The following is a 22,792-nucleotide window of genomic DNA, read 5'->3' as shown; positions in this document are numbered from 1 at the left end:
ATACCGGCCAGATATTTCTGCATTGTATTGGTGGCCAGGCGCTCAAGCCACCGTCACAACTGAGGTGGTCACAATAGCACTTATGGACTGGCTGCCGCCTGGATCAGGATATAATAATGTTCTGCTCCCTTCTTTGCAATTATGGGGATTGCCCGGGAAGAGGTGTTAATCCAAGCTAGTGACAGAGCTGAGGGCATGACTTTAGTCCTGCTACCCTGGAAACAGAATGTTAATGAACTTCCTCCTCAGTTTACCTTTGGAGATAAAAGCTGTTTGGAGAATAAATGCAGGTGATTTTCAGGATTTGATATTGTTGTGTGAACTATGTCTCAATTATTTCCATGCCTCCACGCCAGTCCAGAGAGATAGTTTATGCTGGGGTTGGACCCCCGACAGATCTGAATTTGAGGCCAGCCTGGTCTACAGAGAGAGTTCCAGGACTACACATATCTTCTGGAGCTGGAGTTACATGTAATTGTGAGATGTTTGACATGGGTGCTGGGAACTGAACTTGGGACCTTTGCAAGAGCAGTATATGTTCTTAACTGCTGAGCCATCACTTCAAACCCCAAACCCCTCAAAAAGTAGTTTGAGGCCAGCCTGGTCTATAGAATGAGTTCCAAGTCAGTCAAGGCCACACAGACAAACCCTGTGTGGGAGAGAATATTCTAAAAGTATAAGTCAACGATATACTCACTTCATATTTGTCTGCTGATGGTAGAAAAGTCTTTGTTTTCTATAATTAAGCCTATTTAAGAACTGAAACTTAAAAAAAAAAAAAACTGACAATTTAACCTGGGTGTGGTGGTACATTCCTTTAATCCCAGCACTCAGGAGGCACAGGCAGGCAGATCTCTTGTGAGTTAAAAGCCAGCCTGGTCTGCAGAGCCAAATTCCAGGACAGCCAGAAATACATAGAGAAACCCTGTCTTGAGAAAACAAAACAAAACCCCAGAAAACTTTGTATGTTCAGTGAAGAACACTACATTCTATTAGATGCAATAGTTTCGATCTGAGCTGAAGTCATCAGCAGGGTTTGTTGACATCCCGTGTGGGAAGGTACTGGCAGTGCAAGTTGTAGCGCGCTGTGTTAGGAACCAAGGCTGCGGAGTTGTGCCATGTAGCATGAGCATTTGATTCTGGATTGCTTTTTGGTCCTTGGGAAGCTCAGAAATCTTTTACTGTTGCCAAGGCTTTTTAAAACCCTTTATACATGGGTTAGACCTTAACCCAATGCACTACACAAGAATTTTAGAATAAATCCGCAACCTCATCTGAACTCAGATGCAAAGAGACAGAGAATGGCTAGAAACTCTTCCCTCCTCGCCTCACCAAGGTCGCCAAAGTCTCAAAGCAGGGGACAGGCCCGCCGCTAGAGAAAAATTCACAAAAGTAGTTCCTCAGCTATCGGCTATGCGTTCCCACTATCCCCAACAGGATTCTAACATTCAGGAAAAGGGCGAGGTCAGGCTTTAACCACGAAGCCGTGTCCCCACCGGAACAGCCAAGGCGTGGTGGTCTGGTGGCACAAGACTGTACTCCCAACACTCGGGAGGCTGAGGCAGTGGAATGCCTGCGAGTTCGAGGCCAGCCTGGGCCCCTTTCTCAAACAAAAATGTCCACCAACACCTCTCTTCGGAGACCTGTTCCCTAGTCAAGGTCTCCAGCGGCCATCCGCCGCAGACTTCCACATCGCGCCGCCTCCCGAGGCGGCCCAGCCGTTTCCTAGGAAAAGCGCCCCGTGCGCGTGCTCGGGCGGTTGGCGGCCAACGGTTTGCTAACGCGAGAGGGGAGCACGGGAAGACAGCAGGACCGAGGCCTGCAGCTTGGCCGGCGGGCGGGGCGGGGCGGGAAGCGTCGCGAAGGAGCGGGGAGGCCCCGCCCTTTCCGTAGAGAGCTCTAGAAAGCCGCGCGGAGCCCGAAAACAAAGAGTGCGCAGGCGCGGCGGCCGGGCCCGGGCATTTTGCTGCGTCACCAGCCGCCGCCCGGCCTCACCACCCCTCGCACGCACGCACGCTCCTTCTTCGTCCTCGCGCCCCTCTTCCGACACTTTCCTCCTCTCCCGGCCTGAGGGAGCCGCTCTCCGCGCGGTGCATTCTGGGCATCGAGGTCGAGCCCGCCGTCGCCGCCGTCGCCTTAGGGGAGCGAGAAGAGGCCGCGACCGGGCAGAAGACGCCGGAGAGGAGTCGACTCGCCACCCGCCGCCGCCAGTGAGGCCCGCCCACCCGTTCGCCTGGCCCCCTGCCCCGTTCACCATGTGAGTGCGCCATCCCGCCGAGGGCAGGTCGTCCCCGAGAGAGGCCGCGCGGGAGCTCCTGGCTGCCGGGAAACGGCCCCTGGGCCCTCCCCCACTCGCGGCCCTCCGCCTTTCTCCCCTCGCTGGCGGCCGCCCTGCCGTGCGCTGGGAGGTCCTGCATCCCTGTTCCGGTTACCGTTGGCGGGCGGAGGACATTTTTTTCCTCCAGATGTCCGCTCCCCCCACCGCCAGTTTGTACCCCCGGATTCCTCGGGCCAGAAATCCCACTTCTCCCCCCTGGATGGCCTGGCCGCCTCGAAACTCCGGGAACTTAGCCTTAGGCCTCAAACTCGTGTGCGAGCGCCTTGCCCAGCGGGCATCGGAGCCGCGGAGTCGCATGGCTGCTCCTCCGTGATGCCCGTCCCGGGCCCGGGGCTCCCGAGTTCTGTAAGCGCTGCCGATGGGGCACCACGCGGCCCTCCGCCCTCCGCGGCAGGCACTGCTAGGCAACTAGAGGGGCCATGCCGTCACCACAACGAAACTTCCCGTTCCCGTGTCGCGCTCGGGAGCCTTCCAGACTCCTTCCCAATCCAGTCAAATTCAGTCGCTTACTCAGCAACGAGTAGTAGTTCTGCACGTGTCTAGTCACAAGAGACTTGGGGACTCGTTCTGTATTTCTCAATAAACTTGGGATGGCGTTTCTTTCTGCGCCCTCCACGGGAGGATGAAATAGGTGTGGAGGGACCACCTTACTGGTCTAGACTGATTTGTCTAGATGGAGGTGATTACGGGTTCTCTTAACAGTCTTAGCTCTGGTGATTTTAACCTGGTAAGAATTTTTGACCCTGTTTTTTCCAGGCCTTTCCTTCTCAGGGAAACTTCTTCAGATGAATTTGGTGCTGTGAGTGGGTGCTGTGCTGCACAGCCCTAAAAGTTAATTGCGGATAGTGATTGAAAAGAAACTAGATTGAACAATCATACAGATGTAAGGACTTCCTTGAATACTGTGTGGCTAGAACTCTAAAGGGATGGAACACACCCTAGAGCTAGTTGGTGGCTGGGAACAGGCCCTAAAAGACATGTGCTGGAAAACATGGAAAGAAAGAGAAGGTTTAACTTCGTTTTTGCTTACGTTTATTTGTTCTTGTGTGAGTGCTCCTGAAGGAGAAAGGAAAAGCTGTGGGAATGTGTCTTCATCGTGTCGGGGTAGAACTCAGGTGGTCGGGTGTGGGTGGGAGCCTTAACTTGTTGAGCCAGCTCACCCGCACCGGTATAAATTTTATTTTCGAGGCGTTACGGATAGAACTCTTATGTTAGGGGAGGACTCTTTATCACCTGAGCTGTATTCCACCTGGCTTTTTAAGACATTGATGTAAAACATTTTATTTTTTTGGTACTTAAATTAATAACCAGATTAGACATCTCTAAGGAGAAAATGAATTGCTAGGTAAAATATAATCCATTTAAGAGATGAGCATAGCCAACAAAACACCTTTTCATCAGAAGTACCAGATCAGGAGCTGGAGAGGTAGTTCAGTGGCTCACAACCCTGGTTTCTCTTGCAGAGGACCCCAGTACCCACGTGGTGGCTCACAGCCATCCCTAACTCCAGTTTTAGGGATGTGGTCTACATACATGCAGGCAAACATTCATGGACATAAAGTCAAAGTGGCTTGTTTGAAACATTTCTGTAGGTAATGAGTGTAAATAAGTGAAAATTGCAGGTAGCGTATTCTACCCCTTCTCTAATTATAGTGCTATTATAATTATAAAGAAGGTCTCTTTGTAGACCAGGCTGGCCTCGAACTCAACAGAAACTCGCCTGCTTCTGCATACCAAGTGCTGGGATTAAAGGCATGTGCTATTACCAACCAGCACAAAATTTTTTTTTAAGATTTTTTGTTGGCCCTGGACAGGTGGCTTAGATTACGTGCTTACTGTTCTTGCAAAGGACCTGGGTTTAGCTCCTATCACCCACGTGGCTCATAATCTGTAATTCCAGCTTCAGGAGATCTAATGCCCTTTTCTGATGGGTGGGTACCAGGCAAGCATGTGGCTCATACATATACTTGAATGCAATCAAAATACTAGTACAGATGAGGTAAAATAAATATTTCTTAAAATTACATTTAAAATTATGTGTCTGTATGGGTATGTACATTCTAATGCAGGTTTCTGCAGAGAGCAGAGGTGTTAGATCTGAATAGAGGCTGTTGTGAGCCAGCCAACCTGGGTGTGTAGGTGTTTTGCCTGTACATATGTCTATGTACCACCTGCTTACAACACTTCCAAAGGGCAGAATAGTGTTGGGTTGCCTGAAACTAGATGGAGTTATGGTTGTGAATCACTATATAGCTGTTGAGGATAGACCCGACCCTCCCCCCTTCTTTGGAAGAGCATCCAGTTCTCTTAACCATTGAGCCATCTTTCCAACCTCTACTAACAATTGATTTTGCAACAAGGTCTCACTATGTAGCACTGGTTGTCCTGGAGCTTGCATTGTAGATCAGGCTGGCCTCAGACTGACAGATCTGCCTGTCTCTGCCTCCCAAATTTTAGATTTTTTTTGTTTTTGTTTTTTCAAGACAGGGTTTCCCTGTAGTTTCTAGAGCCTGTCCTGGAACTAGCTCTTGTAGACCAGGCTGGCCTGGAACTCACAGAGATCCGCCTTTCTCTGCCTCCCAAGTGCTGGGATTAAAGGCGTGCACCACCACCGCCCGGCCCAAAATGTTAGATTTAAAGGCATGGTCCACCATGCCTGGCCCTATTAACTTAAAGATTTTTTGAGTCGGGTCAATGAAGCCCTAAGGTGGCCTACAGTCCACTACATATGGAACTACCCTTGAATGCTTAATCTTTCTGCCTCTGCCTTCCAAGTGCTAGAATTAGAGGTGGTATGTGCCATTAAAATCTAGGCCGGTCAGATCTGCGTAGTAAAGCTTCATGTGTGCATATACCTCTTTATTTAGTTTACTACTTATTATTATTATTAGGTACTTTTTTCAAGGCGAGGTTTTACTGTGTAACCCTGACTGCCCAGAACTCACTGTAGACCAGATTGGGTTCTACATATCTCTGCCTCCAATTTCTGAAATTACGGTGTATGCAACTTCACCTGGCTACACACTTATTTTTTTTTTTTAAAGCTTTTACCATTGTGCACATTCTCAAGTAATTAGATCCTTCGTGTTTTAAATGCTCAGTGTATGGGGGTAGATAGGCGGCTCATTCTTGAAGAGCTACTCTTTCAGAGGACCTGGGCTCAATTCTCAGGCTCCACATGGGGACTGACAACAGTTGGTAATTCCTGGTTTCAGGGGACCCAACATCCTCTTCAGACCTCTCTGAACGATCTGGCCCCCAGTGCCAGACATAAAAGCAAAATGTTCTTACATACATATAGTCAACACACATAGAAAATAAATATGAACAACTCCTTAGAAGATTCAATACATACCATTTTGTAACAATTCTAAAGTAAAAATTGGGAAAATGGTGTTGTCTGTTGATGTCTGCTGTAAATAGGTTTATTCTCTTGAGACAGTCTCATTGTGTAGTCCTGGCTGTTCTGGAACCTAGACCAGGCCGGCCTTGAACACCAGAGATCAGCCTTCCCTTGCCCCTCTGGTGCTGGGGTTAAAGTTACATACCTATTTATTTACTTATTAAATAAATGCTTATTTATATGCTTTGCAGAATTCCCAAAATAAAATCTTCAGCCTCCCAAACTTAAGAGTGAGCATAGGGTATGCTCCTTCCTTCAGTGTTGATTTTCTAACCACTGTAACCTGGCAACTGACTTTTCTTTCTTTCTGTTTTTTAATTGTTGAGTTAGGCTTTAACTAGAAGGCATAGAAACAAAGTGACAATGCTGGATTGTAGGTTACTCATTGCTAATTTAATATTGGTCTCTTTAGGGGCTGGAGAGATGGCTCAGCAGTTAAGAGCACTAGCTGCTCTTCAGAGATCCTGAGTTCAGTTCTCAGCAACCACATGATAGATAGCTCACAACCATCTGTAATGGGATCTGATGCTTTTTTTTTAATTTATTTATTATGTATACAATATTCTGTCTCTGTATGCCTGCAGGCCAGAAGAGGGCACCAGACCCCATTACAGATGGTTGTGAGCCACCATGTGGTTGCTGGGAATTGAACTCAGGACCTTTGGAAGAGCAGGCAATGCTCTTAACCACTGAGCCATCTCTCCAGCTCCAATCTGACGCTCTCTTATGGCATGCAACTGTATATGCAGACATAGCATTCATACATAAGAAAATAAATAATGGGGGGCTCACAACTATCTGTAATGAGGTCTGGCGCCCTCTTCTGGCCTTCAGGCACACATGCAGTCAGAATATTGTATACATAATAAATATTTTTAAAAAAAATGAATAAACAAAAACTGAAATTGTGCCAGGCGGTGGTGGTGCGTGCCTTTAATCCCAGCACTTGGGAGACAGAGGCTGGCGGATCTCAGTGAGTTCGAGGCCAGCCTGGTCTATAAGAGCTAGTTCCAGGACAGCTAGGGCTGTTACACAGAGAAATCCTGTTTCTAAAAAGTAAGAAGGGGGGGAGAGTATGGTACAGTTGAATCGCCTCGAACTAATGTGTATATTTAGCTTACTGATATCTTATCATTGGTTGGTTGGGTGTTTGTTTTCCCAGGAACAGGTTTTATTATTATATTTGACCAGACTGCCCTCAAACTCAACAGAGATGGCCCTGCCTCTGCCTCCTGAGTGCTGGGATTAAAGGCCTATATCACTATAGTCAGCCAAAACTCCCCTCCCCCTTTTTTCTTGCCTAGAACTGCTACCTTCACCTCCCAAATGTTGGGATTACAGACATGTTCCACTGCCTGGCTTTCCATAGCAGAACTTTAGTGACTCGGTGCCTTATTAGAAACTGATACAGATACAACAGTTTTGTGTTCATTCTCTTGTGAATTCCTGATCTTTCTGCCTCCACTTGTAATAACAGCCGTGGGAAAGGTAGGGGCTTTAAAAACACTGAAAAGGTGACTGGAAAGATGTTCAGCCAGTGAGTGTGCTTGATGAACAGTCATGAAGACCTGGGTTCAAATGTCCATCCCCTGGGCCAGGAGAGATGGCTCAGCAGCAAAGAGCACTGACTGCTCTTCCAAAGGACCAGGGCTCAGTTCCCAGCACCCAAATGGCAACTCATAACTGTAACTGCAGTTCCAACGGATCTGACACCCTCAGACATACATACAGGCAGAATACCAGTATACATAAAATAAAAATCATTTAAAAATTTCCATTGCCCCCATAAAACGCTAGGTATTTGTGCTGTGTGGACAGGACAGGGGGGCTATTGGGGCTTGTTGACCTCCTACTTTCAGGTTCAGTGAGACATGTCTCAAAGGAATAAGGTGTGGAAATAGAGCAAGTGTGAGACATCTGGCTGTTGCATACCCCTATACATACATGTGCATGTATATTACATACAAACATGCACAATTTTTGTGTGATTGTGTGTGTAGAAATTGTGGTGCCTGTGTGTGCTGGTATGTATGGAGGCCTGAAGCTGAGGATTGAGCAGAGTTTACCTACGTAGCCATATACTTTACTCATTGAAACGTGGTTAATGGTGCAGAGAATGTAGACCAGGCTGTCCTGGAATTTGTAGTGATCCTCCTAGTGCTCAGACTGGAAAGTGCTATGTTTACAGTGTAAGCCACCATCCCTGGTTCAAGGAAGAGCTGGGATTTCCTCTCCTGATAAATCTCTAGAACAGGTCCCAGTACTATCTTCCAGCGGTGTGCTTTGGCTATGGGACATGATTACATGAGATGCTTTTGATGGTAGGGTTGAGCTTGAGGTCTGCTGTGAGTTTTGTTACTGTGTAGCACATCTGCAAATTCACCCACGTCTTCTGTTAAACGGATTGAAAAATATATTGGGGTGGATGGTTAAATAGTTAGCAGGTCTGGAAGGTGGGCCAGCATTTAAAAGAACTTCGCTGGTTGGACAAGGTGGAGCACAATCTCAAACAGTGCTTAGGAGGCAGAGCCAGCAGTTAAGTTTTCTCTGAGTTGGAGATCACCGCGGCCTATGTAATTCCAGGACAGCCAGATCAATGAAGAGAGGGGAAAAAACAACCTAAACCAACTTAACTGCTCTTGCAGTTGAGGACTTAGATGGTTCCCAGCAACCACATGGAAGCTCACAACCTTCTAGTTCAAGGCAGGCAAAATATTTATACACATAAACCTTTAACTGCTTTTCTATACTTTCTGAAGTGTGTGTATGTATATATACATGTATATAGTGAGCATTGTGTTTATTTTATAAAATATAGAAAAGCATGACAAGCCAGTATATATATAAAAAGTACCCTTGTATGTGTGAGTTCTTTGCTTTAGGTTATAGTTTGGTCAGAATGATCTTTTAACTGGTTGACACTGTAGCTTTGCCTTGAACAGACTCAGCCTCTCGAGCTCACGTAATATTTAAGAGAAATGTACTTTTCTGTTTCTGAGTAATTTCTATATGAGGCTATTAACGTGGCTAAATGGTAGCACTTTTTGTAAAGATTTGTGTGTGAGTTTGCCACATGTGTAGGGTTCCTGAGGAGGCCAGAAGAGTGTCGAGTCCTTTGGAGTTACAGGATGCGCAAGGTGCTGAGAACTGCACACAGGTCATTCTGTTTGGTTTTGGTTTATTTTTTGCTTTATTTAAGCTCTTCTTGAGCAAATATTCTTTAGTGCTAGGCCATTTCTCTGCCCCAGAACCCTGCTCCCCCACACACACACTAAATTTTTTTCCCTCTTTAGAAATGTATTAATTATGTGTTGAGTGTTCTGCCTGCATGCCAGAAGAGGGCATCAGGTCTCATTACAGGTGTGTGTCATGTGGTTGTTGGGAATTGAGCTCAGGACCTCTGGAAGAACAGTCTTAACCTCTAAGCCACCTCTCCATTCTATCCCCCACTCAATTTCAAGTACAAATTCAGATATTAACAATAGTTTATCACATTTATGTGTCAAGAGACTTGATTTGGGTTTTTTGGGTGTTTTGGTTTTTTTTTTGGTTTTTTGAGACAGGGTTTCTCTGCAGCTTTAGACCAGGTTGGTCTCGAACTCACAGAGATCCACCTGCCTCTGCCTCCCGAGTGCTGGGATTAAAGGCATGCGCCACCGCCCCGCTGAGACTTGAATTGTAAAGAGAGGTTTGGGGCCAACTGCAGAGACCTTAACCTTAAACAAAAAGTTGTTTTATTGTTTATTTTCTAAGAAATTGTTCTATTAGAGATTTTTTCATTTGATGACCACCTGTGTCTTTTTCGTCCTCATCTCCCCTTACGAGGGCACCAGTCATGTTGGAGGAGAGCCTATGTTAGGACTGCACTTTTGCTTCATATGGGGAAGTCTCATTCTGAGGCACTGACGAGTCAGACTTGAACATGAAAAATTGAACAGAAAACAGTTGTTACTTAATGTAAATCTAAGAAAACAATGTTTCTTTGTTTTTGTTTTTTCAAAACAGGGTTTCTCTGTGTAACAGCCCTAACTGCCCTGTCATGGAACTCGCTCTGTAACCAGGTTGTCCTGGAACTCACAGAGATCCATCTGCCTTTCCTGGGTGCTGGGATTAAAGGCATACCACCGCTACTGTCGGCTTGGGTTTTTTTTGTTGTTATTGTTTATTTGTTATGTATACAATATTCTGTCTGTGTGTATGCCTGAAGGCCAGAAGAGGGCACCAGTCCTCATTACAGATGGTTGTGAGCCACCATGTGGTTGCTGGGAATTGAACTCAGGGCCTTTGGAAGAGCAGGCAATGCTCTTAACCTTCCAAGTGCTGGGATTAAGGCGCACTCTGCCACCACCACCAGGCAAGTAATTAGAATTTTATTCAACTGCCATTTGTGTGCATCGGTAAGGAATCGCTCATGAATTAGCTTTAGTGGGAGGGTATCAAACCCATAGCATCAACTTCTAGGCAAGAAGCATGTCATTTTTATTTTAAAATAAGGTAAAATACTACACTAGATCCTCACATACCTGTTATTTGGTATTAATCAGGGTTCTCTAGTGGAAAAGAACCAATTCAGTGAGTGTATAACAGAAGGGGATTTATTGGCTTCCCTTACATAACGCTATGCCACTAAATAGTCCCAACAATGGCTGACTTATCCAGAACCTGTAGTTTTATAGTCACTTCCAGTCTGGTGCTGAAAGCCTGGAGGAATCTCAGAGCTGCTGCTGGCCTTCTGTCATCCACTTTGGGAGCATGAAGCGGTAGCAGCAACAGGGCAGGTGAACTTGCCATTGGGATGTGCAACCACAGTTATTTAGGATGTGTCTTCGCCCTTCAAATAATTTGGTCAAGAAAATCACAAGAATGTCTTTTAGTTGATTTAGAATCCAAGTTTACAACCAAGATTATTTGGGTAGGGTCTGTTTTTTATCTGTCACTTCTTTGTCCCCAATGGATTTTATTTCCAATTTAAAGATTGTTTAATGAACATAGCCTAACCGGTATTAATGTCTGAACAGGATGACACTGCTAATGATACAGGAAGGAACATTGGAGGTTATTGAAAGTCGCTGTAACAGGTATAAACTCGAGAGTGTCCGGCAGAAGCCTCTCTGAGGTGTCCTGCTCTAGTTGCTTGAGGATACACAAAGCTGTTTACCAAAAGGAACAGTTTTCTAAAGTTAAGCAAAGGACTACTGGGTGATAGTGGTGAGCTGTAGCTATTAGTCTTCACTGGACAGGCAAGTTTATTGTGATTTTTATTATTTATGGATGTGCTTATGTATGTGTCTTGGAGCCCTAGTTTCCATCTTTATGTGAATTCAGGGAATTGAAGTCAGGTTGCCAGGCTTGTGTGGCAGATACTTTTACATGATTGCAAATTCATCTCACCAGGGCAAGATAGACTTTGTTTTCTTTCAAGAAATTGGTTGGTTAGTTGATTGTTTGGGGGACATGGGAGCAGGTGCTGAATAGCCCTACCTGTCCTGGAATGCTCTATAGATCAGGCATGGCAAACAGGACAATTTCTAAGACTGGATTTCTCCAAAGGAAAAAAGCACTCCATACAAAAATGAATTCATCTTACTTAAAATACTTACAGTGCTTGAGTTTAAGCCTAGGGGTTTGCCCATGCTAGACAAATGCTCTCTAATACTGAACTGTACTATAACCAATGCTGTTTCAAGTTGAGATGCGGTCCTACTCCAAAACTTTGATTTACCTGGACTTCAATAGTTTTCCTACATCTGCTTGTCAAGTGCTGGGACTATAGACAAACCACCACACTCGGCTACTTTTAATTAAATTTTTCTTTATTGCTAAACTTTTCTAGTGTATTCTTGGCAACACAGTGGCCTCTAAGATCTACCCTGCTTAGGGCAGCAGATTCTTCTTTGACCCTTCTGAATAAAGTACTTTGGCCACCACAAGTCCCGTTTCCCCCCCATATTGTAGAAGAAATCAGGCCAGGTGGTGCACACCTTTAATCCCAGAATTGGGGAGGCAGAGGCAGGAAGATCTCTGTAAATTGAAGGCAGGCCTGGTCTACAGAATGAGTTCCAGGCTGACTCCATAGCTACTGAGAAACCCTATCTCTCAAGAAGAAGAATTCTGGACCATGGTTATTGGTGTGTGCCTTTAATCATAGCAGAGGCGGCCAGATCTCAATGAGTTCGAGGCTAGCTTGGCCTACATAGAGAGACCCTGTCTCAAAAAACCAGAAAAGGAAAGGAAAAAAATTATAAGTGAGGGCTGGAGCAGTGTTCTACTGTTCTAACCTTAGAAGGCCCAGAGTTTGGTTTCCAGCATCCTTATCTGGTGGTTCACAACTGCTTGTAAATCCAGCTTTTCTGACCTCTATGGGTACACAGGTGCACAAACTGCCAAGTGGTGGTAGCATATACCTTTAATCCCAGCACTTGGGAGGCAGACCCAGGTGGATCTCCAAATTTGAGGCCAGCCTGATCTACATACTGAGTTCCAGGACAGTCAGGGATACAGAGAGAAAGTCTTTCTCAGAAAACAAAACAAAAATGAAATCTTTCATATTGAATGTAAATGGTGTAATTTGTATTCAAGAGGCTAAGACAACTCTGTCAGTGCAGGGCAACATGAACTTAAAAAGCAAGGCACTGTCATAAAACAAAAACCCAAAGGGGAGAGGATGTAGATTAGTACACCTGCCAATATGCACTAAAGAGATAGCTTTCATTTTGGCTAGCTTATTGTCATTTCAACTGGGGAAGCTAACGTGCCATTTTCTTTTTAACATGCGTTAATCACTGTGTACACGTGTATCACTGCACATGAGTACAAGTCAAGACAGCTTGTATTTCTTTCTAAGACCACATGGGTCCCGGGGAGCCCCTCAGGTCGTAGAACTCAGTTCATATGAGTGCTTTGCCTACTCATCTTGGATCCTTTGGAGCTGAGGTTACAGGTGGTCGTGAGCTGCCCTGTAGGTGCTGGAAATTGAATTTAGGTCTTCTATAAGACTAGCCAGTACCCTTAGCCACTGAGCCATCTCTCTGGCCCTTGTTCTGTAAGACAACAGCTTGAGATTATATATATATATATATATATATATATATATATATATATATATATATATATATGCCTCCTAAGTTCTATAATGACAACATACCTTGACACCTCTATATTTTTCAATTTTTTTTCTTTTTTTTTTTTTTTTTTTTTTTCGAGACAGGGTTTCCCTGTAGTTTCTAGAGCCTGTCCTGGAACTAGCTCTTGTAGACCAGGCTGGCCTCGAACTCAGAGATCCGCCTGCCTCTGCCTCCCGAGTGCTGGGATTAAAGGCGTGCGCCACCACCGCTCGGCCTATATTTTTCAATTTTTTTGTTCCAGGATTAAGTGCATCGAATCTAGACCCTGCAAATGTTAGGCAAACATTATGCCACTGGCTACATCCCTGTTGCTTTTAATTTCTAATGTTGAAATTCCAGGATTATAAAATACGTGTTTCTGAAAGTGGCTTAGTTTTCCTTATAATTTAAAGCGCGCATCTTAGTTTCAGTGGTACTGGTTTAAAGGATTGACAGGGTATTAAATGTTAGATTTTGGTTTTTAAAATCCCTATTAATGCCGGGCAGTGGTGGTGCACACTTTTAATCCCAGCACTGAGGAGGCAGAGGCAGGCGGATCTCTGAGTTCAAGGCCAGCGTGGTCTACAGAGCTAGCTCCAGGACAGCCAGAGCTGTTACACAGAGAAACCCCGTCTTCACAAACAGCCCCCCCCCCCAAAAAAAAAAAAACTTAACATGACCCTGTTAACAATGCTGAACATACATCTGTGGAGAAAACACAGTGTGTTTGTTTAAGGCTATTTTCTGTCCCACAATGATATTAGAAAGATAAATGGTGTTATGTGGGTGGGCAGTGGAAGATGAGATGTCCAAGGCTAAGTGAAGTTATTTACGTACTGAACTCCTGTTTGACTCTATCGTTTTCTTTATTTGTAGGCAGCCTGCTTCTGCAAAGTGGTACGATCGAAGGGACTATGTATTCATTGAATTTTGTGTTGAAGACAGTAAAGATGTTAATGTAAATTTTGAAAAATCCAAACTTACTTTCAGGTAATTTGCTTGTTTGTCTCAGGGTAGCAACTTGGGAAGAAAAGGGTTTATTGGGCTTAGGCACACCCTGTTCGCCATCAGAAGTCAGGGTAGGGACGTGATGGAGGCAGGAGATGAAGCCAAGGCCATGGAAGGGTGCTGCTTACTGACTATGCCTATGGCTTGCTTAACCTTTCTTTCTTTCTTTCTTTCTTTCTTTCTTTCTTTCTTTCTTTCTTTCTTTCTTTCTTCCTTTCTTTCTTTCTTTCTTCCTTTCTTAAGATTTATTTATTTATTATGTATATAGCATTCTGTCTGCATATATGCCTGCTCACCAGAAGAGGGCACCAGATCTCATCATAGATGGTTGTGAGCCACCATGTGGTTGCTGGGAATTGAACTCAGGACCTCTAGGAAGAGCAGCCAGTGCTCTTAACTGCTGAACCATCTTTCCAGCCCCCTTAACCTGCTTTTTTATAGAACCCAGACCACCAGCACAAGGATGGAAGCACCCACAATGAGCTGGATCCTCTCCAATCAATCACTAATGAGAAAATGCCTTGCTACCTGCCTATAGGGCACTCTTATGGAAACATTTTCTTAGTTAGGTTGGCTTTTCTCAGATGACTCTATAAACTAGCCAGCACACCTTTTTTATATCAATGTTACTCAAAGCTTATTTCAGATAACTAAGTGACTTAATCTTGTTTTTCTTGCTGATCTATTGTTTAAAAATGCTTATTTGAATTTCTCTCTTTTAGTTGTCTTGGAGGAAGTGATAATTTTAAGCATTTAAATGAAATTGATCTTTTTCACTGTATTGATCCAAATGTAAGTATTAATGCTTTATTCAGATTTAAATTATGAGGAAATGGGCATGCTGATAGTAAATATTAAGTCTAATTAATATAACAATTTAGAGACTGCTGCATTTTATAGCCTCCATTCCTGCATGTTTATTCTGTCACTGGACAGATGACAGCACTTTTGAAGCCTGTCTTTAGATCTGAACCTTAGTAGCTGAGAGCCTGAGGAAAGATCCAGATAGGTGGCTGAGACAGGATGGCTTTACCTACATAGAAACACTCGGGTGTGCCGATTAAGGAGGGTCTTGAATTCAGGACCAGCAGGCTGCACAGTAATGGCCAGATTATGGAAGCGTACAGCTCTGTGATAGAGTATTCCCTGGTACATTTCAAGGTCTTAGGTTTGATCTCTAATAATATAAAAAGGTTAAAAAGAAATCTGGAAAGGGAGCAGTAGAAAGGGACAGACTATTTACCATGATAATAGAGATATAAACTGGTGTGATGATGCTCTTGTTTTAGGACTCCAAGCATAAAAGAACGGACAGATCAATTTTATGTTGTTTGCGGAAAGGAGAATCTGGCCAATCGTGGCCTAGGTTAACAAAGGAGAGGGCAAAGGTGAGTTGTCATTTTCTGTGCTTGAGAAATAAAAAGTATATTTTTATAATTTGATTTTGTTTTGTTTTATGAGAGAGTTTTCCTGTGTATAATTGCTGGTGTTCTATACTTGGCTTTCTAACCAAATGTCATGAAATAAGTCACTAGTTTTATATTCAAGGGATAAATACTTATACATCAGATGTAGTAACACATTTGAGGCTAAGACAGAAATATTGTGAAATTCAAACTAGCTTTCCTGGGTGTCTTTGTTAGAGTTACTTGTTGTTGCTGTGATAAAATACCATAGGAAGCAATTTAGAGAGTTTATTTGGTTTATACTCCCACGTCCATAGTCCATCACTGAAGGAAGCCAGGATAGGAACCTGAATGCTGGAGCTGATAGAGAAGCCATGGAGGGATGCTGCTTACTGGCTGACTTCCCGTGACTTGCTCAGTCTCCTTTCTTTTTTGGTTTTTTTTCGAGACAGGGTTTCTCTGTGTAAGAGTCCTAACTGTTCTGGAACTAGGTCTGTAGCCCAGACTGGCCTCAAATTCACAGAATTCCACTTGCCTTTGCCTCCCAAGTGCTGGGTGGGATTAAAGGTCAGCACCACCATGGCCCAGCCAGTCTGCTTTCTTACAGAACCCAGGACCAGAAGCCCTGGGATTACCCTACCAACAGGGGACCATGCCCATCAATCACTAATTAAAATGTTCTACAGGCTTGCCTGCAGCCTGATCTCAAAGGACTCTAACCTGTGTTCAGTGACAAAATCACCAGTACACTGTGCTATGTAGTCAGAGCCTGCCCTTTCTTAGGGTTGGGCTTGGTACTCTGTGTCTACAAGGTACTAAGTTTACTCCCCAACACAGAAGAATTTGCCCAGGCATGGTGGTTCACAGAGAAAGGACAATCATGAGTTCAGGACCATCATTGTCTGTAGAAGTTATGACTGTCTAAAAAAAGGAAAGCCAGAGAATTTGCAGAGGGAAAGCTTTTCTAAGGTATTTGTTTATCATAGGGGAATAAAGTTTGGTGTTAAAATTGAAGAAACTGGGGGAGGACTGCCAGGATGACTTAGTAGACAACCGTGATTGCTGCCAAATCTGAAAGCTGAGTTTGATTCCAAGAACTCACATGGTAGAAGGGGAGAACCGACTTCAAGTTGTTTTCTTATCCTCTTGTTCCTCCACACATTTATCTTGTGTGGTGGCTTATCCCAGTATGTAACACAGAGGCACAAGGATTTCTGAATTTGAGGTCAGTTAGGGCTACATAATAAGGTACTTGTAAGTCCCAAGTCCTAGTCTCTGGCCTTCATCTTTGGAGGCCCCATCTCTGTGCCCGCCAAACAGGCCCACTCTCCCAGTCTACTTAAACTCCTGTGTTGTTGTCATCACCCCCCAGCCTGTCGCTTTTGCAGCCTCTCGGGACCGCCCGGGAGCGCAAGAATCCCATTAAACATGGATATTTCTTAATTTGGCTTGTTGGGATTTTTGCATCTGCAGAGAGCTCGTGTTAGGAAAACTTGCTAACAGTACTGTCTGGAATGAAAACAGCGGCACTAAGGCCTAATATGCAGCCTGTCACCCGCTTCTCCAGAGGGACGGCTGTGTTTTGTGTAAAAGGAAAGTTAAACAGAATGATTCATGGGCTTGTACTACTTTTGGTTTCCCTTGGATTTTTCTCCTTTGATTTCATGTCTCCTTAGTGGTTGTGAACTCAGAAAACTTAAAATGGGTAATGCTTTTCTTGATCTGTAGCTTAACTGGCTTAGTGTGGACTTCAACAATTGGAAAGATTGGGAGGATGATTCAGATGAAGACATGTCCAATTTTGACCGTTTTTCTGAGGTAAGTTCTCTTAGTGGCATTCTCTACCCTGTTCTCATAATTATCGTCTTGTCTTTTTTTTTCTCTCTCTCTCTCCTTTTAAGGAAGGGTTTCTCAGTGTCCTGGAACTCATTCTGTAGACCGGACTGGCCTTACAGGACTCACCTTCCGAGTGCTGGGATTAAAGGTGTGCGTGCGCTGCCACCACCTGACTTTAGTACTGTTCTATACAGTCATTTTGGTGTTTTTCTTTAATGCATATGGGTGTGTTTTGCCTGTGTATGTGTCTGTACCATCTGGGAACCTGGTGCCCATGGAGGCCTGATGATAGTGTCAATAGTTCCAGGAAATGGGGTTATAGAGGATTTTAAGCTACCAGAAGTTAAACCTTGGTCTTCTTCCTCAAAGTCACCTTTTAAAATGCTTTTTAAAGCTTAGTGTTATGGGAACTTACGAAATACTATCATGTATAATTTTTTTTAAGAATTACTGTTTTAAAACTGATGTATAGAAATTAAAAATGAATGATAGGGCTCTTAGTGGTTAAAAGCACTGGCTGTTTTTCCAGAGGACCTGGGTTTTTTTCCCAGCATTTACATGGTAGGTCACAACTGCTTTATAGCTCCATTTCTAGAGACTCTGATGACCCTCCTGGTCTCTTCGGATATCAGGCTTACATATGATGCAAAAACATGTGCAGGCAAAACACCCATATGCACAAAATATCAGAAATAGAAATTTTCCTTAATAGAAGTTTTAATCCAGTTTAAGTGGTTGTACCAGCCGAATGTTGGAACTGTTCTGGAGTATGAATTCAGCATTTGCACTTCCCTTTGGAACTATATAGTACAGATACACTTTTATACACCAGAATCAGGGTTGGAGAGGTGGTTTAGCAGTTAAGAGTTGTTGTTGCTTTTACAGAAGACCTGGGTTTGATTCCCAGCAACCTTATGGTAGTATAACTCCATAATTCCCAATTTTGTGAATGAATGTTAGCTTGCATGTATGTATCTATCTGAGGAGTTCAGAAAATACACTGGTGATTGTGAAACACCATGTGGTGCCAGGAAATAGCCTAGATTCTCTGCAAGAGAAACAAGTGTTCTTAACTGCTGAACCATCTCTTCAGGCCTCCCTCCCGCAAAAAAATAAATAATAAACAAGGAGCATCATGGTGAGTTGTTGACACTGAAGTGTGTATACATGTGCTTGTTCGCAAAATCATGCCTTTCTTTAATCCCAGCACTTGGGAGGCAGGAGGGACAAGAGAATCTCTGTCAGTTCAAGGGCAGTCTAGTCTACATACTGAGTTCAGACCTACAGAGTGAGATCACCCTGTCTCCAAAAAAAAAAAAAAAAAAAAAAAAGAGGCAAGAGTGGGATATATAAACAAAAGGACTTTGCTGTTTTGTAAACTGTCACAAGTATGCTACTATGGCCAAATCTGGAGATACTTGTTAAATGTATATAAACTAAGTTAAAGGAGGAATGTGCTTCAGTTGGTGAATACTTACTGAGCTTGCATAAAGCCCTGATTCATTTTTTGATACCCAGAATTTCAGGAAGCCAGGAGTGATAGCAGACTTGGTAGTGGATATGGGGCTCAGGAAGTTCAAGGTCGTCTTTAGTTCATAGTAAGGTCATAGCCAGCCGTGCCTACAAGAGACTATCTGAAAATTACCTTAGGTGCTAAATTTCCAACTTCATGTGTTTAACTGCTTACTTAGCATCTCATGGCTCTTGATTTTAGTAAGACAAGGTTATCAGCACCTGACAAAATGGCACATTTTGAGCAGTTTTCCAGCTCAGAGAAACAACTTGTCCAATTAATAAGCAAGTGATCTTAATTGTTGAGCCACCTTGCCAGTCTGTGATGTTTGGTTTGGTGGTTTTGAAGGCTTGAGGGTGTTTTGTGTAACCCCAGTTCGGTAGACCAGGCTAGCCTTGAACTCACAGAGATCCCTCTACCTCCTGAATGCTGGCATTAAAGGTGTGTGCCACCACTGCCCAGCTTTCTTGTTAAAAGGTTTTTGTTTTGGGGTTGTTTTTTGTTATTGTTACTTGGTCTTTAATCTGATCTCACTGTGTTGCCCTGGCTGGCCCAGAACTTAACTGTGTAGATCAGGCAGCATGTATGTGAATGTTTATTTTGCATACCTGCTGCCTGAAAAGGTCAGAATTGGGCTTGATACTCCTCCCTGGAACTGGAGTTTATCAGTAGTTGTGAGCCACCATGTGTGCGCAGGCCCTCTTTAAGAGCAACAAGTAAAGGTGGGCTCCAAAATTAAAGAGAAATGATGTCACGAAAAACCTACCACTGAGCCATTCGGAGTTTTTTTGTTTATGTAGCCCATCAGGCTTGCCTCTTACCCCAATGTGTAGTTGAGGATGACCTTGAATTTCTAAAGTCTGTCTGCTACCTCCTACTTGAACCTTCCCTTGTTTTCAAGGAAGTAGTATTCTCTCTGAGTGTATGTAATTACATAGACTCTGCCTTTCTGAGAAAGCAACTTAAGTTTCTTTTGCATTCATGATGGGAACCTATGATGGAGTAAAGGTTTATATTTTATTAAAGCTGATTTTAACATTTTAAAATAATTTTTATGCTTGAAATAGATGATGGATCACATGGGTGGCGATGAGGATGTAGATTTACCAGAAGTAGATGGAGCAGATGATGTAAGTATATGAAACCTCTTTTCTATTTCATAATAGTGAAAGGCAGTTCGATATAGATGGTCTTACATGCTCAGTTGCTCCCCTGCAGGTGTTCACTCATATCCATCCTTTCCCCCTCGTAAAGGGAAGTGCTGCTTTTTTTGTTGCTGTTGGTGGTTTGTTTTTCTGTTGTTTTTAAGATGTATCCATTTTGGTGGGGTTTTTTTTGTTGTTGTTTTTTTTTTTGTTTTGTTTTGTTTTTTGTTTTTTTTTGGGTTTTTTGTTTTTTTTTTTTTTTGGTTTTTTTCCTAGTTGGAAAATTGTGTTTGGACCATTAAGGATCATATTTTTAACAAATCATTGCACAAAAGTAAGAGTTAAGAGATTGTCTTAGGGGTCTAGAGGTTGGGCTCAGAGGTTAAAGCTGCTCTTCCAGAGGGCCTGCCTGAAGGTTCAAAAAAAAATTGTTTTTGGGTGGTAGTGGCGGCCTATGCCTTTAAACCAAGCACGGGTAATGCATAAGCAGGTGGATCTTTGTGAGTTCGAGGACAGCCAGGTCTACAAAGTGACTTCCAGGACAGCCAGGGCTGTTTACACAGAAAAGCACTGTCTTGAAAATTTTAATTAAGAAAAGCCAGGCAGAGGTGGCGTAGTCCTTTAATCCCAGCACTCGGGAGGCAGAAGCAGGAGGATCTCTGTGAGTTCAAGGCCAACCTGGTCTACAAGAGCTAGTTCCAGGACAGGCTCCAAAGTTACAGAGAAACCCTGTCTCGAAAAACCGAAAAGAAAGAAAATTATTGTCTTTTACCAGGGATATAAATAGGATTTAAAGCCAGGTCAGAAACTATAATAATAAAGGGATGTGAATGCATCAAGAGGAAGCATATTCAACTATTAGAATTCTTCCTTTAGTAACATTTTAGCACCAGTTATTTATATAGTTGGAAGAATTCTCAACTTCAGTATGTAGACTTAGAATTTATTGTTGTCTTTGTATTGAGTCAATTTTTCCTTAATCGAATGACACGAGAGGATGGAGTGAGTTCAGTCCTAATCAAGAAGTATGCGATATCTTTTACAGAAAGGGTTCTGTTGCAAAGTTACTCACTTTAGGAGAATAAGTGAATTATCGTTAAGTTCTGGGTTCCGTGTAATTGTATTTGCTACTATGATAAAAAAAAATTACAATGTTTGGGTTTTCAAGGTAAAAATATTCTTTCTGTAAAGAGAAATGTGTACGATTAGTGTTGTAACATTTAAAAATTTCTTCTTCAGGATTCACAAGACAGTGACGATGAAAGTAAGTGAGGTGGGGGCGGGTGTGGGGTCTGTCTCACTGTTCCCAGTGTAAGTGCTGTCCTACACCGAGACCGAACCTCAGAGCAGACACCAATATTCTTGTTAAACTGGAGAACAATTTAATGCCAGGCCATGGTGGCGCACACCTTTAATCCCAGCACTTGGATGGCAGAGGCAGGCGGATCTCTGAGTTTGAGTCCCTCCTGGTCTACAAGAGCTAGTTCCAGGACAGGCTCCAAAGCTATAGAGAAAGAAACCCTATCTTGGAAAGAAGAAAAAGAACAATTTAATTTTAAAAGAATGGTAGAGTACAGGTTAGGTTAAAATCACAGCAACCACCAGGAAAAGTGGAGGAAAAATTGATACCTATTGTCTTTACACAGGGTTTTTCCTGTGTAGCCTTGGCTGTTCTGTAACTCTAGACCAGACTCACCTCCAACTCAGATCTGCCTGCCTCTACCTCTCAAGTACTGGTATTATAAAGATGGATGCCGACGCCACCTAGCACATTCTGTGGTGTGTGTGTGTGTGTGTGCGCGCGTGTGTGTGTGTGCGTGCGTGTGTGCGTGCATTGTGTGTAGCTGGTGCTTGGAGGGATGAAAGATGCTGTCAGAGCCCTTGGACTTAACAGCCAACTGTGAGCCACTGTTTCATTACCAGAAAATGAGCCCGGGTTCTCTAGAAGAGTAGTAATCTGTCCAGTCCCAAGAACATACTTTTCAAATTTAGCGTAGAATAGAATTAACTTATTAAGAAAGGAGAAAACATCAGGCTAAAGCAAGGGGTATTACTGCAAAAGTTACAAATTGTCTTTATTATGGGGATACAAAGGAAATGGGATTCAGAGTGATAACACAGGCTCACAGAATACGGACAAGGTGGAAGCCGCTCTGCCCTGGGAACCGCACACACTTAACTTCTGCTCTGACCTCCCAAGAGAGTGAGCATGCTTCTTCTCTCTGTTTATCAGTGCACACCTAGCACCTCACACTATGCCATAAGGGCCGGTACTCCAAAAGATAATTGGCTGAATGAATTCTCAGAACACCATGCAGCGGTGGCAAGTGCCTTTAATACCAGTACTTGTGAGGCAGAGACAGATGGGTCTCTGAGTTCAAGGCCAGTGTGGTCTACAGAGTATTTTCCAGTTCAGCCAGGGCTACACAGAGAAACCTTTCTCTGGGGGAAAAAAATTAAAAGGGGGAGGGAGCATTCCCAAGAAGTGAAATGGGCTAGCTCTAAGGAAGAGGCCTTAGAGATCCTTGTCAGGGTTTTAGAAATCCCTTACTCTTTAAGGGGTCCTTTGCACACAAGTGCTACTAGGAAGTTCAGTTCTGTCAGCTGCTTCTCGGCTGAGACTTTGTAACTCTTAGATTCTGTTGTAGTTCTCTTCTAGTCTTCTAGACCTTAACTAATTGTTTCTAATCCTTTCAGAAATGCCAGATCTGGAGTAAGGAATGTTGTCATCGCCTGGATTTTGAGAAAGAAAAATAACTTCTGCAAGATTTCATAATTGAGAAAATTCCTGAGTTCATAGCTCTAAAGGCAGATGCTGTATTTGCCTCCTTTAACCCATTTTTCAACCTGTTTTTTTTTTTTTTTAATTTTTTTTTTTTTAAAGGCTTCACTAAGGGTTGATAATGTACCATTGTATGGGGCAATTTAAGTCAGGTAAGGCAATATCCTTATGCATGAACATTTCCCAGGATTCCATGAAGCAGTTGAGATCCTAGGCAACTGATACAACAGCTCTGATGAATAAACACATTTCACCTAA

General features: G+C 43.4%; 1 protein-coding gene across 1 annotated transcript; it reads left to right on the top strand.

Moving 5' to 3' along the window:
* Positions 1-1,904: 1,904 nt before the first annotated feature.
* Ptges3 (prostaglandin E synthase 3) lies at positions 1,905-22,792 on the top strand. The gene is made up of 8 exons (XM_038314903.1): positions 1,905-2,257; positions 13,721-13,834; positions 14,575-14,644; positions 15,142-15,240; positions 16,987-17,076; positions 19,675-19,737; positions 20,992-21,016; positions 22,450-22,792. Coding segments are annotated over exons 1-8 (483 nt in total). The 5' UTR covers positions 1,905-2,255; the 3' UTR covers positions 22,470-22,792.

This window comes from Arvicola amphibius, chromosome 17 (assembly GCF_903992535.2).
Source record: "Arvicola amphibius chromosome 17, mArvAmp1.2, whole genome shotgun sequence".
In the NCBI taxonomy this organism is placed as follows: domain Eukaryota; kingdom Metazoa; phylum Chordata; class Mammalia; order Rodentia; family Cricetidae; genus Arvicola; species Arvicola amphibius.
This window is presented reverse-complemented; position numbering and strand designations above follow the sequence as displayed.